Below are 16,743 nucleotides of genomic sequence, written 5' to 3'. Positions count from 1 at the left end.
TTTGTGTTTGAAAATTTTATGGCCTCGATTTTAATGTTTCTCGTTCTGTCGGCCACAGGGGAGAGAAAAGTCTAGTGTAGGCTGGGGGATGGGGAAGGCTGGTAACACGATAAGGGTCTCAAGAAAGTTATGGACGAATTTGTGTCTTCCTCGGGTAGTTACGGTGGTTTAAAGGGTATTTTACGTAGTTCAACGAATCGCCACCAATCCTGGATCATAAGATTTGTCTCAAATTCTAGAATTGAATGGTACCGATCCGATTGAAATCCGACCAAGAATGGCGGATCAGTGCTCGAAAAACATGTGCGTGGGCGAAGAGAATTAATATATAGATTATTGTGGTGTGGCTTAGCTAGTTAGTAACCATTGTGCAGGGGGTTACCACATGGGATGCCTACACACACGCACATGCACTCACAGAGCTAACGTGCACTCAACAATTGAGTGGCATGACATGATTAACGTTGTTCTCACATTTGTTGATGTCTATATATGTGAGCATACAGTTTAAATGAAGACTTTTGCCAGACTGTTGTGTAAAACAAGCCTTGTTGTGAACACCTTTATGTGTATATCAACTTAGAAAGCCATGTAGCATGTATCAGTGTAAAGTGTTCCTAAAGCAGTTTTGCACGTGATGTATTTTATTATGTGATATTTACCAGCCATTGGTGTTGTGCCATTATTGGACAACAATATGTGATTGCACTAGCATGGTTTCCAAGTTAGCTACCAGTAGGGGTTGATACGTAAGTTGATGAAATTTAAATGCACACTCAATGTGAGAGTAAGGTTAGCAACACTTGTTTTAAGTCAGACAAGTGCAGTGGCACTTAGGGTTGTAGTACAGGCATGCACAGCAACTAAAAGAATGCATTGTCCATTAACAGTTGATATCTCCCCAAAGTTTGTTAAAGTTCCAAATTATTAACTTCACATTAGCAGAGTATTCCAATGTGAATGGAAGGTGTGGAAAAATCCTTACATGTCATCTTGAAGCCAAAGCTTAAGAATTCATGTCTGAAACTGATGAATACAACATCAAGAATTCTTGTGTTTTAGTAGCTCACAAAGCCAACATCACTGGTTTCATAGAATCATAGCTAGAAGTGGCTATCGATGATACAGCTTTTGCCAAAATACTCTATCTAGAGTTATTTTGTCCCACAGAAATACGGTAGTCCCCACCGTTACTGAATGTTGTCGAAGGAAGGGTCTATGTTACCATATCATACAGTACAATAGTACTGCATAGTAGGGGTTGGTAAGAAATCATATGGTTTCATGGATTTTCGCACCTCAAAAAACAGCCTTGCAATAAGTTTTACCTGAAAAAACCACCTGGAATGCATCAGTACTATTATAATGATGCTGTACCTTGGGTAAATGAAGTGAAAAGTCGAATGTTTCGATGTACAGTGAGTTTTAAAATTTTCAAAATTCTCCTACATTTCGTCTGCCAACCTGCCTGCTGTAAGACCCGGTAGCGCTAGGTGTACGGCTCCAGAAATTTCAGACAGTCAAGTCGGATTCACGAATCTGTTGTTCCAATTACGTTCTGTCCACTGCACCATGCTGTTTGCTTTCATCATTCATCCGCTTCTTTGTTCTTCTCGAAGGATAATTAATAATTGCAACGCTTAATAGTTGCGGCGCGCCCCACAACCCAAACACATGATTTTAATGAAGTGTGAATACGTGTGCGTAAGATGAGGGTGAACGGGTGTAGTACCCAAGGAGTTGTCTCTAGCATTTATTAATGCTGGGTAGTCGTCTTTTTGTGAGGTGGCTAGCTAAGGCCACTCCAATTGGTAATTATGTTTCTGGTCCTTTGAAAATCAGTTTTAGATGTGGCGGGCAGGCGGAATTCAGCAACAAAGCAACAATGAATTGACTGCTCAATTAGAGTAAATTTTTTGTGATTTACTGACTGTTCTATTAGAGTATATCGATCCGTACTATACACTCTGCCCATTCTTGCAGATTTTCACTGATAAAATACAAATTATGACACTTAGATAGTTAGATTTAGCAAACTTGTTGTAGCCCAATATTTGTTTCTGAAATCCAGGTTTTTCAAAAAGCTGATGTGGGCATTTTACCCATGTATTTCTGAAATTTCACATTCTCCAAACAAGATGCGAGCTGTGGACCAGGAACATAATTACCGATTGGAGTGGCCTAATAATGTCTTTGAGGGGTGGATCTACTTCGGGATCCAGACTTCTAAAAGCGAGGGTTCCACTCTAATATTTTTTTTTTTCAACAATGTTTTACTGTAAAATCATCAACATTTAGGCCATTAGAAATGCAGCTGAAGCCTTAAACAGTTGCTGTAATAGCTTTAAAAGACAATACGATAATTATTTTACAGGCGCTTATTGTGTACAAAGGTAAAAGATAGCTGCTTCAAGTGATATTTATACTATGTGGAAAACAAAAAGAATATAATATAGCTAGCTAGCTAGACAAAAAAAAGTAAACAAACTAGCAATTAAAAAATTAAAAATTTCAATAGGAAGTAGGGGTTGATATACACGCTACTAAAAGTAAGGAGACAAGCTCAAAAATGTTACAGCTGAAATGAGAAATGATCCAGCAGTAAAAAGTAAGGAAACAAGATTAGACGACTACTTGCTAAAATGAGACACACTTTAATGCCTAATTTGATTTCAAGATGCTAGCCAAAAGTAGGCATTAAAGTGTGTCTCACTTTAGCAAGTAGTCATCTAATCTTGTTTCCTTACTTTTTACTGCTGGATCATTTCTCATTTCAGCTGTAACATTTTGAGGTTGTTTCCTTACTTTTTGTAGTGTGTATATCAACCTTTTAATTTTTTTAAATAGCTAGTTGGATTATCTTTGTATATTGGCTTGTGGCTATGAGAGTACATTGGTAACATACGTCATATTATCAGAACACCACAGTTTGAGGTTCTGAAATACTCTATTAGAACAATCACATAACAAATTTGTGTCATTATTGTCAACTCATGAGTGTTATGTTGTTGTTTTTTTATTCCGGCCATGATGAAACTTCCATCAAATAAAATTTTAATAAAAACACCTACAGGAACATAGAGAAAAGAATCGAAAAAGTGGCAATTATCCCCTCCATTTGTAATCAGAAGGGTTGGGGCCCTATCATCCAAGCCCACCCCACTATGTGACTTTGCTCTTGCTTCTCTCAAACAGCATGTATTATAGCAAAGGAGAGCATCACTTGGACTTCAAAGCAGTACTGTATTACAGCCATCTTGTATGTAGAGTCCCTCATACAAATATTATAATCTTGGTACCATCTATCAACACTTAAAGCACTTGCATGGGCGAAGATCAAGTGAATAACAGTGCTATTATTTCCATACAGCACTGAAAGGAAAATACAGCACTGTTGATCATGTGCATAGCATTTTAAATCGCCAGAAGTAGTCAAAACATATTTGTTTGTTTTATGACCAAACTTGTACTATGCAGATACTTACCGATTGTCTGATGGCTGAAAACTGATGTAGTTCATGAACGCTCTGAACAAAGGTGACCAGAAAGTACTTTAAACCATTTAAAGCACCACCACGCTTGTGCACTATGAAAAAAATAGCGCTCTGGTGTGGTCTCAAGCCAAATACAGCACTCGGCTTCACTTTGTGCTGTGTTAATCTCGCTCTTGTGTTATTTTTTCATATTGCACTTGCAGGCAGTGTTTTAACTAGTATAAAATGGCTGACACTGTCATCAGATGAGCAAGTCAATAGAAACATCTAAACACCAACAGTACCGTTGGCAATTAACATTAAAAACAGCTAAGCACCCAACATCACCCAGTTAATCTAATGAATATCATGTCTGACCAAGTTAAGCTACAGTTACAGCACTGTTATGGCTTTTGTCAGGTCACATACAATTTCCTCCAACAAGTACTAGTAATCAACACTAGCCAGATAGCGCCACACACAGGTATAAGACTTGTTTTATTAGCTAGGATTACAGTGCATTGTGCTGAGCTGAAGACCCTGGTACACATAAGGCATGTATGTACAATTTGTCCTTGATCTGATGTGTCAACGGTGTTGAATTAGTCTCAAAGTTTCTTTATGATCACATGATCAACCTCCTCTGGCTTCTTGAACTCAATGCTTTTTTTTTTGCACGATACTCTATTTTTTCCCGATACTTTTTTTTTTTTAGCACAGAGTAGGTTTACTAGTATTTGATACAAGTATGTGACCATTGTGTTTGCCTTGTGTAGATTTGAATACCTGAGCTTGATTTGAAATATCACACTCCCCTCCCTTAGTATGTGTTTGTTCTATTAGAGAAAATTGTTCTGAGCTTCATGATCTTGTAAGAACAGCTGTTGTAAATAACTCTTTTTAAGGCAATAATTCTGCTACAGCAACATCAGCATCCATGCTTCACCATTGGTGATGGGTGTGGTCACTCGCTAACAAGCTAATTAAACTTGACAGACAGCACGCTGCGCGTATAACCAGCTTCAATTACCCTCTAGTGTCTCAAGTGGTATTCTCCATGGCAAAATGATTCACCTTGTGATAAGTAACTGTTTCCTGCAATCAATGTAATTATGACGCATTCTTTTGCAAACGTGATGAATTATAATGCAAAAGTGATGAATTCAATTGCAAAAACCTGTAAAACAGTTGCTCCTACTGTTCCAATAATTGAAGGTGTCGATAGATGAGGTCCTACTGGACTCATTTAAAGTACTGCTACAGTATAATTAGTAAGTTCCATCCTGAGCCTGGAGCATGACGTTAGTGTGCTGTTCGGCGTGATAAGTTCATATGTGACTGGATTTGCAAGAACCCCACATGTTTGTGTGTGCATTTTATGAATTCCGCTTTATTTCATTTCCTTTATCTAAATAACCAAAGGAATGGTCAACCAAAGTTTCAAGCCACTGCAAGTTGTATGGAATGAACTTCAGCAATATAAAAACAATTCCACTATAGTCACTGCTTGAATTGTGATGAACTGTTGGTCTTCCATGGCATGGAGATGCCCGATGTTTTCGAATTCACTGCTTGTTACTATAGATCTGCTTTGCCTGTGATAAAGAATGAACTAGTTTGTTGATTCAACAATTAAATACATTAAATTTATAGTAGTTTGTTGTTAAAGTGGAAGCTTTTAACACAAAAATTTTCTCGGTTTATGCATATTTCTAGAAACACGATATTTGTTATTTCAATAGAGTTATCTGAACTCTCTGTATACTGAATGGCAAATGATTGTTCTATAAGAGTAGTAAGTGTCCTATTAGAGTATTTGGGACACATATTAGTTACATGTTGCTTTGCACACAACTTCTGAGTTACAGACTATCCAGTTATCTGAACACCAGATGGTCCCCAAGGAGGTTGGATACCAGCCAGTAATTCACATTTCATACATGTACAAGACAATATATGGAAAGAATACAATTGCAAATTCTGTGAAACCTGAGGATGTCTGCATGATCTGGGCACTTTAACAGTTAAGGTCCCACCCAATTAGCACATAAACTATATACCACAGTAAATGTACTACATACCATTGTTTTTTTGAAGTTTGAAACCATCACGTATGATTAGGCATTAAGAGAGAACGTGAATTACTACACAATGTAAGTAAGCTAGAAAAACTATGTCTGTCTTGAGTAACACCACTTTTGGATTAAAAATGATAGTAGAACACCACATTTCCTCGGGAAATTAAATGGTGATGGGGGGAGGGAGTACAGGGAAGCTGCCCTCAAGTTTAACAGTTCTTGAAACAGTGGAATACTAGGGTTCCACTAATACAGAAAAATATCTACCGATCCAATACCGATACCTAGCGGTACATTTTTACTGATACAGATACCAATACCAATAATTGCCATACAATTTACACACCTCTCAAGATGTGACTGCTCTATTAGAATATTTTATTGTGCAGTAGCAGTTCTATTACAGTATTTTGATATTTTTTCATTCAAGCATGGTAAGTAGCAGTTGCTCAATGTTTAGCAATGCAATTCCTACACATTTTATGCTAGAATAAATGCTCAACACTATTTCCAGCCTGTTATATCCCACATTTTGCTAACAGCATTTATGATGATAGTTATGATGATGACAATTGACACGAGTGGCTATTAATCGGTATCGGAATACCTAAATAACCGATACCAAAATGCCCCCAATATTGGCTCTGATTCGATGCCGATCCAATTATTGGTAGAGCCTTATAAAATACTCTAATAGAACAGTCATATATTACAGCATACATGGAAAGACTGTATGTTTTACAATGATTCAATACTGCATGTCCCCAGACCTTTACCATGTATACATCATTAACATACACATAGTGAACATATGGACTTATTTATTGATCTCATTAATCACCAATACAAATTAGGTGTTAGGATAACCACTGTATGCTACTGTGCATAATCATACCCTAGAATTTCACCTTCATATAAATCTACTGTGTTTTTATGCTATGCACACACAGAATAGCATAAAACCTGTCAATAGTATAGCTGTGAAAATTGTGTACCTAAAAATCTGATATAATTATGATAATTGTCCCTGTTTTATTACCTTTCATTGCTAAGGTGGTGTCACTTCAAGTGAGAAGCAATTTGCTTGATGCTGAGGGAGTGTTCACTCCAGAAGGATATCAACCTCGTGACAGCAAGCTGTCAACGGAGACACCTCCTCCTGAAGAGCTCAATTATGTACACATCCTCAACCACCAGCTCCCCGAGGACATCAGAGTGTTGGGCTGGTCTCCAGTCAGTGAAGACTTCAGTGCCAGGTGTGTGCCACCACATCAACAGTAGACCAAAATTTTAAAACGTCGTAACTCGTCTTGCTCATACTTTGATAAGCATTAAGAATATAGTATGTTCACGTTGAGCTGAATCCTGAAAAACAGCTAAAAATTAAAAGTGGATTTTTTCTTAATAGAGTTAACATTTCAGCCAACCAGATGATTATTGGTAACAGCAAAGGTGTCAACAACAGACATGTACGGTTTGGCTCCATTACAAGTTCGGGAAAGGGCTGTAATGGACACTGTACTTATATGGTTTCCCCATAGGAAATGTATTGTGAAAATTTTGATTGGCCGTAAATATTATGTCAAACATTTGAACAAAAAGATTTCAAAATATTTTTAGCGGATCAAGCAGTACTACAAATGAGCCAAATTTCAAGATCATGTGTATGGGGGAAGCCTTTGCTGTTGTTACAAACAGAGCCACAGTGTCCACAAGTTTTTCCCTTTGCCATATAAGTATATTGTGTGGTGGGGTTAGGTTAGGTATGCAGATTAACAAGTTGATGATTGTATACAAGTCCAATGTTACGATGTGTTACCCCATTTTATATTGGCATCCCTAGAAAAGAAGGCATGCAGCTCTGAGTGTGGTGTCCAAATCTTGTCCACAGATTTCAGACATCCACACAATCCTAATTGTAGTTCGATTAGGGATCATTTTAAAAGGTAGGGAAACAAGGAGATCACCTACACCTGCAGATATCAGTACTAGGAATTAAATGTCCAGTAGTATATCTGCAGGTGTAGGTGACCTCCCTTGTCTTTTAATGATCCCTAATGCACTTAATTTTATTTTTCTTATTTAATTTATTGTAGTGTTATTATGACTGGTGAACCCACGCATACTACATCAAAAAAAAGGATGATGCCAGAGTTAATATTTTGTCTGAACACCTCCCCAGCTATCAATTACTGACTCGAAAGTGAAGTGGCCATTACATTTCAGTTTCAGCTATGTTCAGCCCGTTTCAACAGCATTACAAATGAAGAACAGCAGGAGAAGCACCTCTGTAATCAATCCAGTCACCACAGAAAATACAGACAACCCATTTATGAGTCATCACGCTACTGCAAATTGATACCTTTGGCTGTCAGCAAAAAGAAATGGGACACAAAGGAGGACAAATGTATGTCCATGATGTGTGCATTGTGCATACTGTGGTATACCAAAAGGCATGTCTCCAGATGAAGCGATGTCAAATAGTGAAAAAATCAAGCCCCTTAACCTTAGATGCTATCAAGTTATGCTGAAGGCATCAAGCAGGCAGTCAGTCAGTAGAAAATTCCATTGAATATATATATATATTTAATTTCATAACAATCTATTAGGGTCATACTGAAGGCACTTTTGGGCTTGATTATACCTAACCAATACTGCCAAGGCACTAGGATGGTATAGTGAAGCAGGATATTTTTAGCCAGAAAAGCCCAAATCTCTGTGATCCCTAATGTATGGTACTACTGTACTATATGATGCAGGCTAGCATTAAAAATTGTATTACCGTATCTTGTTGGTGAGCATGACACACCAAATGTCTTGATTGGACTGCTGAGCCAGCAGATTTAACTTGTCAAAGTCTATAGGAATGCATGCTTCTGTAAGGAACCACCTGTCAATGTGACCTCAAAGGTCATAATTCCCAGTACCCTAATGTAGTTAACTATCTTGTACTAAAATAAGCAGATAAGGAAGTAGTGGTAGCTAACAGGTGTGTCATTGTGTAACTGCAGGTTCAGCTGTTTGTACAGAACGTACAAGTACTTCTTCCCATTGGCTAATATGGACTTGGAGGTGTGGATGAATATTATTGAATGGTGTGGTAATTTCATCCTCTTCTGTTGTTGTGCTTTGACAGCTGCTGAGGAATGCAGGAAGGAAACTGGTCAGCCAACACGACTTTCGCAATTTTTGCAAGGTGTGCTATACACTATGGGATATACATGTATGTATGACTCGGCTATGGGATGTGTTCACTAGGTAGATGTTAAGAACGGACTAAAGAACACTGTAAGGACAATATTGTCAGTGGAAATTGATAAAGTGGACGACAGTACCAGGTATTTACATGTGTTAGTATAGGATGTGTTGTTCTAAGTATGGTCAACTTTGTGGGTTTGTGTGTCATCATACAGTGCCCTGATACTTGTACTGGTCTAAAATGTAGTTTCATTGACAAGCATTGGTACATTTGTGTTTTGCACTGTGTCTGTTTTTTTTTAATGACATTCATAGCCATGTAAATAGATTCCTGCATGAGAAGTAAATTCATTTTATTTCCTGTACATAGTCAATTGTGCGTGAATATCACTTGTTACTCTTAGATCAGAATATTATCATTAGTACAGGAACTTGTCAAACTGTGACTGTCCCCATTCATACTGTGTGTATATTAACACCTCAAGTTTACCTGTTGACCATATTTGGTACTTACTCTTCACATGTTTATCTTGCTCACAACATTACCAAACATGTACGTACTTGTTCATGTTACAAAAGAATGTGTTTTTTGATGGGTGTTTCCATGACAACTTCACAACTACATGACAACTTCTTTATAGTGGCCATTTCAAATAGGTACTGAACTACACTAAGGTATATTTCATGGCCTGACACCATATTTTTTTGGTCCCTTAAGGGGTGGCCCCATTAAAGTGTTGATAGTTATAGCAGAGTTCAACAGTGCTCCTGGAAATAGCATCCCTTTAACTCTCTGTGCTGTTTCAATGTCAGCTTTGTAAAGCAACTATTATGGGATAACACAGCAAACTATTAAGCACATGTTATTGTTGTTATCACATCATGTGAACTATGGGATACATAGTTGAAGCGACATCGGAGATGGTTTAGTAGCTTCCTTTATCTCGACCATAACTCATCTTTAACATCTAGAGGTTACCAACAGTTCACAATATTAGACATCTTACCTCCTAATATATATACTCCTTGCTCTTATGAGAATATCACATTTAATAAGATTACTGTAACTGACCAAAAGTTTGACTAATTGCTAGCAATGAAATTGGTTGCATGGTGCTACCAACACCAGCCATGCAAGAGGAGCTTACCTTGTAGTAAAAGTGTTTGAGGTTATAGTACCTGATGTGTTTTAAAGGTATACATTTGTGGGAACAAATCTCATCTCCATGTATTTTACTTATGAGTGTGTGTGTGTGTGCGTGCGCGCGTGCATGCGTGCATGTGTATGTAGGTGGGTGCATACTTGTGTGTTTGTACACATCATAAACAAATTTTCGCAAAATGAAGATTCTACAACAGAACCCTCTGAAATGTATCCTCCTACACATAACCCTATTACCATGAGTTCATAATATTAAGAGGTGTGAATTCTTACTATTACAGTATAAACAACACATGTACTAATCAGTATAATTTACAGCTCATCATCTGAAATATACGTAGCCACCATTACTGGGCAGGCATTCCTCAGGAACCAAGTGAGGTGTATGATGGCCATATTGTTTTTAGTTGGCAACCGGCTGGAGTCACCTGAGGTTAGTATATTGTTTGAGCCCCACCCACTGAACTCCACCCAGCTCTTGTACAGGTGATAGATCACATGCTCGACATCAACAAGTGTCCCCGCAAGCCACAGTATGGGATGGCTTCTGGTGAGGAGCGACTTGCAATCAGGATGTAATTAGAATTTGAGTAACTGGGATGTGACCAGTAGTTGGGTTGGGGTTGTTGGGTGTATCCATTCACTGGACTGGACTACTGGACTGGCATATTTTTAGGTTTTGCACATTCTGTGGTTAAAATTTATTGAATCTTGCAAGCCAAGGGTCCTGAGGGAACCTACAGCCCACTACTACATGATGAATATGAGCAGTGGAGTATGTGATAACTGTCTTAATAATTTTGCTGTGTCCTACAACACTTATTCCCTACCCTGGTGTATATAGTAGTAATGCTGTAGGGAATGTATATCAGCAATAGTTAACTAGCGATCAACTCGCCAGTTGACAAGATATTATTAATGTGAGCTCAAGGAGCAAGCTATATATAGTATAGTCTTGCGTGGCAAGACCTTTACTTCTGGAGAAAGGCTTACCGATTAGAAATTTTTCAGTGTGTGCTTAATTATAATCCCATTGCGTCCTGTGGCACCGAAAATAAGTCTGTCCATACTAGCTCAATTCCTGAGCTCACACTAAGGATATCTTGAAGGATATTGTCAACTGGCAAGTCGATCGCTGGTTAATTATTGTTGATATACATTCCCTACAGCATTACTGTACACCAGGGTAGGGAATAAGTGTTGTAGGACATAATAAATCACAGCGAAAATATTAAAAGACAGTTATCACATACTCTACTACTCATATTCAGCATTTAGTAGTGGGCTGTAGGTTCCCTCAGGACCCTTGACTTGTGAGACTCAATAAATTTTAACCACAGAATGTGTAAAAACCAAAAATATACTAGTCCAGTATTCCAGTCCAGTATTCCAATCCAGTATTCCAGTCCAGTAGTCCAGTCCAGTGAATGGATACACCCTGGGTTGTCTGTTGAATGAGACTGATTCCATTGTCCAGGTATAGAAACAAGTTATTGGGAGCTGCAAAAAACTATTTACGTATTTGCAGCAAGCCATACAGCTCCCTGTGTTTGCAAAACGTTGTACTCCAAATTCTTTGTGTGTACACAGTACAGCTTTTGGTTACAGTGACCAATTATTCTCCATACAGAATATCCACTCATTTTATACAACACTGGATTTGATAACATACAGTGGAACATTGATCATCGTGAGACACAACACATCCTTAGCCAGTTTCAGCATCAGTGGACCAAACATGCAATATGGTAAGAGTGGTAGTTATGTAATTTAATGAGATATCATGTGTCACAAACAAACATTTCTCTCACTATCATTATGTAGTATATGTACAAGTTCACTTGTCGAGAACTGTTTAACATATCAAAATATTTTTACGTCACGGTGTTTATTACCTTAAAAATTGATGTGATGACTATTCAAAACCAATGCTTAAATTCATAATTTTAAAATCGATTGTGGGCAGCACTCAAGTGTGGCTACTATACAAGGTGCAGAATTTGACCAGTACAGTATTGTCCTTATTCTACTAAGCTGCAAAAGTTAAAATTCAGCCCCATGAAATTTATTGATGTTGGGAAACTTTATACTTAAATTGTTATTGATTAATCATGCATTTTCCTGATATCTACATGTGATAAACCCAGATTATAACCTGTAAGGTAATAACCATTTATAAGTAGGATAGTGAGATGCGTGATTTCACCACATAAAAGTTTCAATGGCTTCATTTCACACTGGTATCTTGTGTCAACAACATTAGCACTTGTAAGAACTCATAATTTGTTGATCAATAAGTGAAATCAACACAGCTGTTGTTATGCATACCAGTGGTTTAGTGTGTGCTAATGACTGCTATTGTCTAAACTGTGGTGTAATGTGATATTTCCACAAGTGCTATTGAAAAAAATATAGCATGTAAAAGAGTGGGTGAGAGACTATTATAGCACAAGGCAAAGCCGAGTGCTATATTTCATCTTGAGACCACTCTTTGAGTACTATATTTGTCATATATTATGTAAATTTATAGAACTTCAAGCTTGATTTCAATTTGAGCAAAAAGGTGTATGAATTTATTAGAAACCTGAGATCCTTGAAATTGTCTATCTTGACATTCAGATGCTCCAGTGAAGATTCTTTGGAGTGCTATCTCCTGGGCTATGGAGTGCTATCTCCTGGGCTATGGAGTGCTATCTCCTTGAATTTTTCTATTAGCTAACTACCACTGCGGTTTACATATAGCACTGTGGTTGTATTAAAAGTTCTGTATAGCGAATATAGCACTGTTTTTCACTTTGATCTTTCACTCATAGTTCTTTAAAAGATGTTAAGTCATGCACCATCTAGCCATAGATTCTACCACTCTTAATAACAATGAGAAAGTTTATTGTAAAGAGAGTTTGCTAAAAGCACACAGTTTGTACATTAGCATTATGCAGCAAATAAATTATTTGTGTGTATATTTCACAATAGAACAGCAACGTCAACTTATGAAAACTACAATAGCCAACTTGAAAAACAGTAAATGGTATTGACCTTGTTGTAAGAATGCTTCATCATGTTTAGTCTGGTAGCTGTAGGTTAAGTAACATTGACAGGGCAGCTTTATCTGTTACACCACTGATGGATCAGTTAATCTAATTAATATAACACATGATCTCACTGGTGGGTCATCACACTGCAGTCACTCCTACTCCATTCAACAATGACTTGACACAATTGAGAGGTACATACCCAGTGAATCATTTAAGAGTTTAAGTCTCACTTAGTGGCCTCCTCTTTAAGCCATGTCAAGTAAGTCCATCCAAACATAGCTACAGTGAACTTCATTAATAAAACCACCTCATCATAGTGACCACAATGGTTCAGAAGGTGGATACTTACTAGTTAGTAACAGATTTCCATCCTAGATGGTAGCCTTGTTATACTGAAGGGGTCAGTGGAAAAAGGGGACATGTGCCCTTTTAGATTTTCCATTTTTCTAAAAATTAGGATGGCTTGGTTTGACCATGTGAATAATATTGCCACTAAGTAAAAAAGTTCATGATAGTCTCAATATAACTTTTAGCAATTAGTACAAAAATTCAATTATGTCCCAAAATTCTGTTTAACACCCATTACATGGTCACCTAATCTTTCAAATGGCACTTGTCCCCATTTGCCGCTGGCCCCTTCAAATGTAACCATACATAATTGGTCTTGTGTAATAGTTTTATGATTGTTTACCCATGGAAACCAGTTGCTCGTAATATCATGTATATTGAAATATAACCAATGAATATTATCAGTTAGCTCGTTTATTATTCACCTGGTGTTGTGTGTATTTGGTTTGGAAACAGCTGATTGGAAATTGACTATGACATTAAATCACACTAGTGGTTTAATGTTGCTTGTCAGTTTAACCCAGTCAGCAGGGCTTACCCTGTTGTGAGCGGGTTGCCACCGTCAACAGATGGTGGTTGTTTTGGTAGGTGTGCAGGGTTCCATGGATTCTCCTATTGATTCTCAAATAGGCCTCTTTTCAACAATTTTACATGATGTATACAGCATGTTTTACTACAAAGGCTTGGAGGTAGGAATGCTTGTGGATTCTAACATTCTCTGAAGCCACAAGAATTTCCGCATGCCACAACTTTCCTAATAGAAACCCTGCACTGTCACACCCTGAGCTAGCCTCAAGATGGAAAAGACAAGGGAAAAAAAGGGGGGGGGGATTTACTAAGCTCCCTGCTGGGACTGTCTGTGGTGCATGCTTCACCTCCCCACACCCCCGTTAATTAAATTTTTTATTGGGCAATACGTATATGTTAAAGTATAGCCGCGAGTGCTATATGAAAAATAAAGTACTCGGCGCTTGGCCTCGATGCTAATAAAGCACTCGGTGAAACAAGCAAGGCTATGCTTTAAATGATTTATGGAACTTTCTAGTCGTGTAGCTTCACCATACACTAGGACTCGTAATTAACAAGCGTTGCACGAACTATTAGCAGCCTGAACGCACACAAACTAATTTAACAAAGTAACTCACGCGTATTTCACCATAGTTTGGCATAGTAGACGTTCATTGCGTCTTTTGGCATGATTTGTTCGCAACCCACAATCGATTCTATTGTGAGTCACATGGTGAAGTATTTCCGTGATATCTCCAGGACTTGTCCGTTTACATTAACAAACGTAACAGCAACGTTACCTTCTCCCACCCATCATCGAAGCATTTAGGTATGTCTATAAAAGCAATCCAGTGGTGGAACTCGTATTGGCTGGGGTGATTGATCACTCAGCACGGCGAGGCTATCAGCCTTCACCGGCTTGGGTGATTAGTCGTACTGGCGCGAACCCCATAGGCTATTAGCCTACACTAAGGCACGTGGGCAACTGTGCTTTATTGCCCACAAAGAGTGCTTTATTGCACCGCAAAGAGTGCTTTATTGAACGAATAAAGCACTCTTTGCGGTGCAATAAAGCACTCTTTGTGGTCAATGAAGCAGCTGGCCGGCTGAGAGTGTACTTTATGAAATTTAAAGTACACTTTTCCTTTGATCTCGCCCACGCAAAGTTCTATAAATTACAGTAAACCCCACCCAACAATCCCTTTGCGATTATCGTCTTCTAAAATACTAATATGAGATAGTTGGTAGAGGGGAGTGGTGTGGGTGGGACAAGATTCACTATGCCACGTAGCACCATGTGTTCTAACACCTCTCCACGTGCCTTTTTCTTGTAACGCATGCGCAATGTTATTCTCCAATTATTGCCAATCCTTCTCACGTGTGTGCCTTCCCAATCTTGCCTCCAGTCATGGTGGAGCTTCGGGTTAGTCACTATCATAATACACTCATGCATGCTCAACTGCAACATTAACCTAGTTTAACTAGTTAAACTCCATTTAACTCGTAAAAGCGACTTGTGGTTTTTGGTGTTAATGCATAAAGTTCTGAGATGACTGGTTAGCAAATTGTCTCCATTCAAAAAATGAAGACCATGAAATGTATATAGAAAAAACTTTCTTTTGTTGAGAAGAAAATTTATGACATTAAAAAATCCTTTTCTAATACCTGTACTTTCTAATACCATAAAAAAATCCTTTTTCAATCTACAGTTAACCCTCACTTAGCAACCACTTTGTTTTGTTGACAAGGTTTCCCATTAGTTAAATGTAGCTGAGAATGTCTAATTCTGGTGTACTATTAGTACCTACAGTAGAACCCAACTTAGCAACCACCAGGTTACCCCTAAATATATAACTAAGTTTGGTGCACTGTTAATAGCTTAATATATAACACAAGCATGACTAGTTCCTAGTTGACCTACGTATTAATGAAGCCACACTTTACTAATGGTGTTCTCTTCAGTGCTGACATGATCAAGTGTATGATGGACAGTATACAACACACTAGTAGTGTATCATCAACTGGTAGTGATGGAGATATTAGTCCACTGATGTCTTTTGTGATGGGAAATGATACCAACTACAAACAAAAGTTCTACAAACCATTGTTGAAAAGACCTTCTGCAGGTATTACGAGTGTATAGTGTGTGTACTGTAGTCTGGGGCCTGTATAATATAGAGACCTGAAAGTCTGTTAATTGGTGAAAGTATTACTTTGAGACTTCAACTAAATATCTGCTAACTATAGTCCCATAGCACATTCATGTTTCACTGTGCATTGTGTGAAAATGTACTGCACATGTAGGCTGGTGTGTACACATTTTTTTAACCATGTCGTGGTTTACTGGTTTTAAATTTCTTCCAAATATGGTCAATAATTGGCTATTTATATTAGGTGACAGAAAGCTGTAGCTATTAATAGGCTTGGCTTCAATTAATTAAATGTTTACCTTAATAAACTGCTGAGCTTAATAAACACCCAGCTCAGTGAAATCAACAATGAGGTATCAACATATTGTGTGTTTGTTGTCACTACACATACCAAAAGTATTTATACAGTGAACACTTTCTCTTAAAGACACTTCCTAGTAGCCATGTCAAGTGGTTCCCAAAGTTGTTGACCCTATTGAGGCCACCCTAGTTATTTTAGTGAGGTCAAATTGTTTATAATCTCAAAAGTGGTCTGTTTATTCGAGGTATCACCATAGTAACAGTGCTATTAAAATAGGAGGTACTTTTATTAGATGGTTGTTTGTGAAGTAATGTTTGTTGTTTACCTGTAGATCCATTAGAGGATCGGGTCAGACATCAAGCAGCTAAGAGACTGAAATTAGACCAACAACCTTCTTCATCTGACAGTAATATTATCAATGATTAATTCATTACAATATTTCATATGGTATTTCTGGATTCCCTTGTATTGGAATTGCTTCACGTTGATGA

At 37.9% G+C, this 16,743-nt stretch overlaps 1 protein-coding gene across 1 annotated transcript in view; it reads left to right on the top strand.

Moving 5' to 3' along the window:
• Positions 1-16,743, top strand: part of LOC136242214 (tRNA pseudouridine(38/39) synthase-like) — a 23,635-nt gene extending 6,892 nt beyond the window's left edge. The window contains exons 4-12 of the mRNA XM_066033638.1: positions 6,605-6,807; positions 8,563-8,623; positions 8,688-8,747; positions 8,810-8,889; positions 10,230-10,344; positions 10,398-10,461; positions 11,542-11,659; positions 15,764-15,927; positions 16,584-16,743. Coding sequence (XP_065889710.1) covers positions 6,605-6,807; positions 8,563-8,623; positions 8,688-8,747; positions 8,810-8,889; positions 10,230-10,344; positions 10,398-10,461; positions 11,542-11,659; positions 15,764-15,927; positions 16,584-16,678 — 960 coding nt within the window. The 3' untranslated portion in view covers positions 16,679-16,743. The remainder of the gene's footprint in view (positions 1-6,604; positions 6,808-8,562; positions 8,624-8,687; positions 8,748-8,809; positions 8,890-10,229; positions 10,345-10,397; positions 10,462-11,541; positions 11,660-15,763; positions 15,928-16,583) is intronic.

Source organism: Dysidea avara, chromosome 13 (assembly GCF_963678975.1).
Source record: "Dysidea avara chromosome 13, odDysAvar1.4, whole genome shotgun sequence".
Taxonomy (NCBI): Eukaryota; Metazoa; Porifera; class Demospongiae; order Dictyoceratida; family Dysideidae; genus Dysidea; species Dysidea avara.
This window is presented reverse-complemented; position numbering and strand designations above follow the sequence as displayed.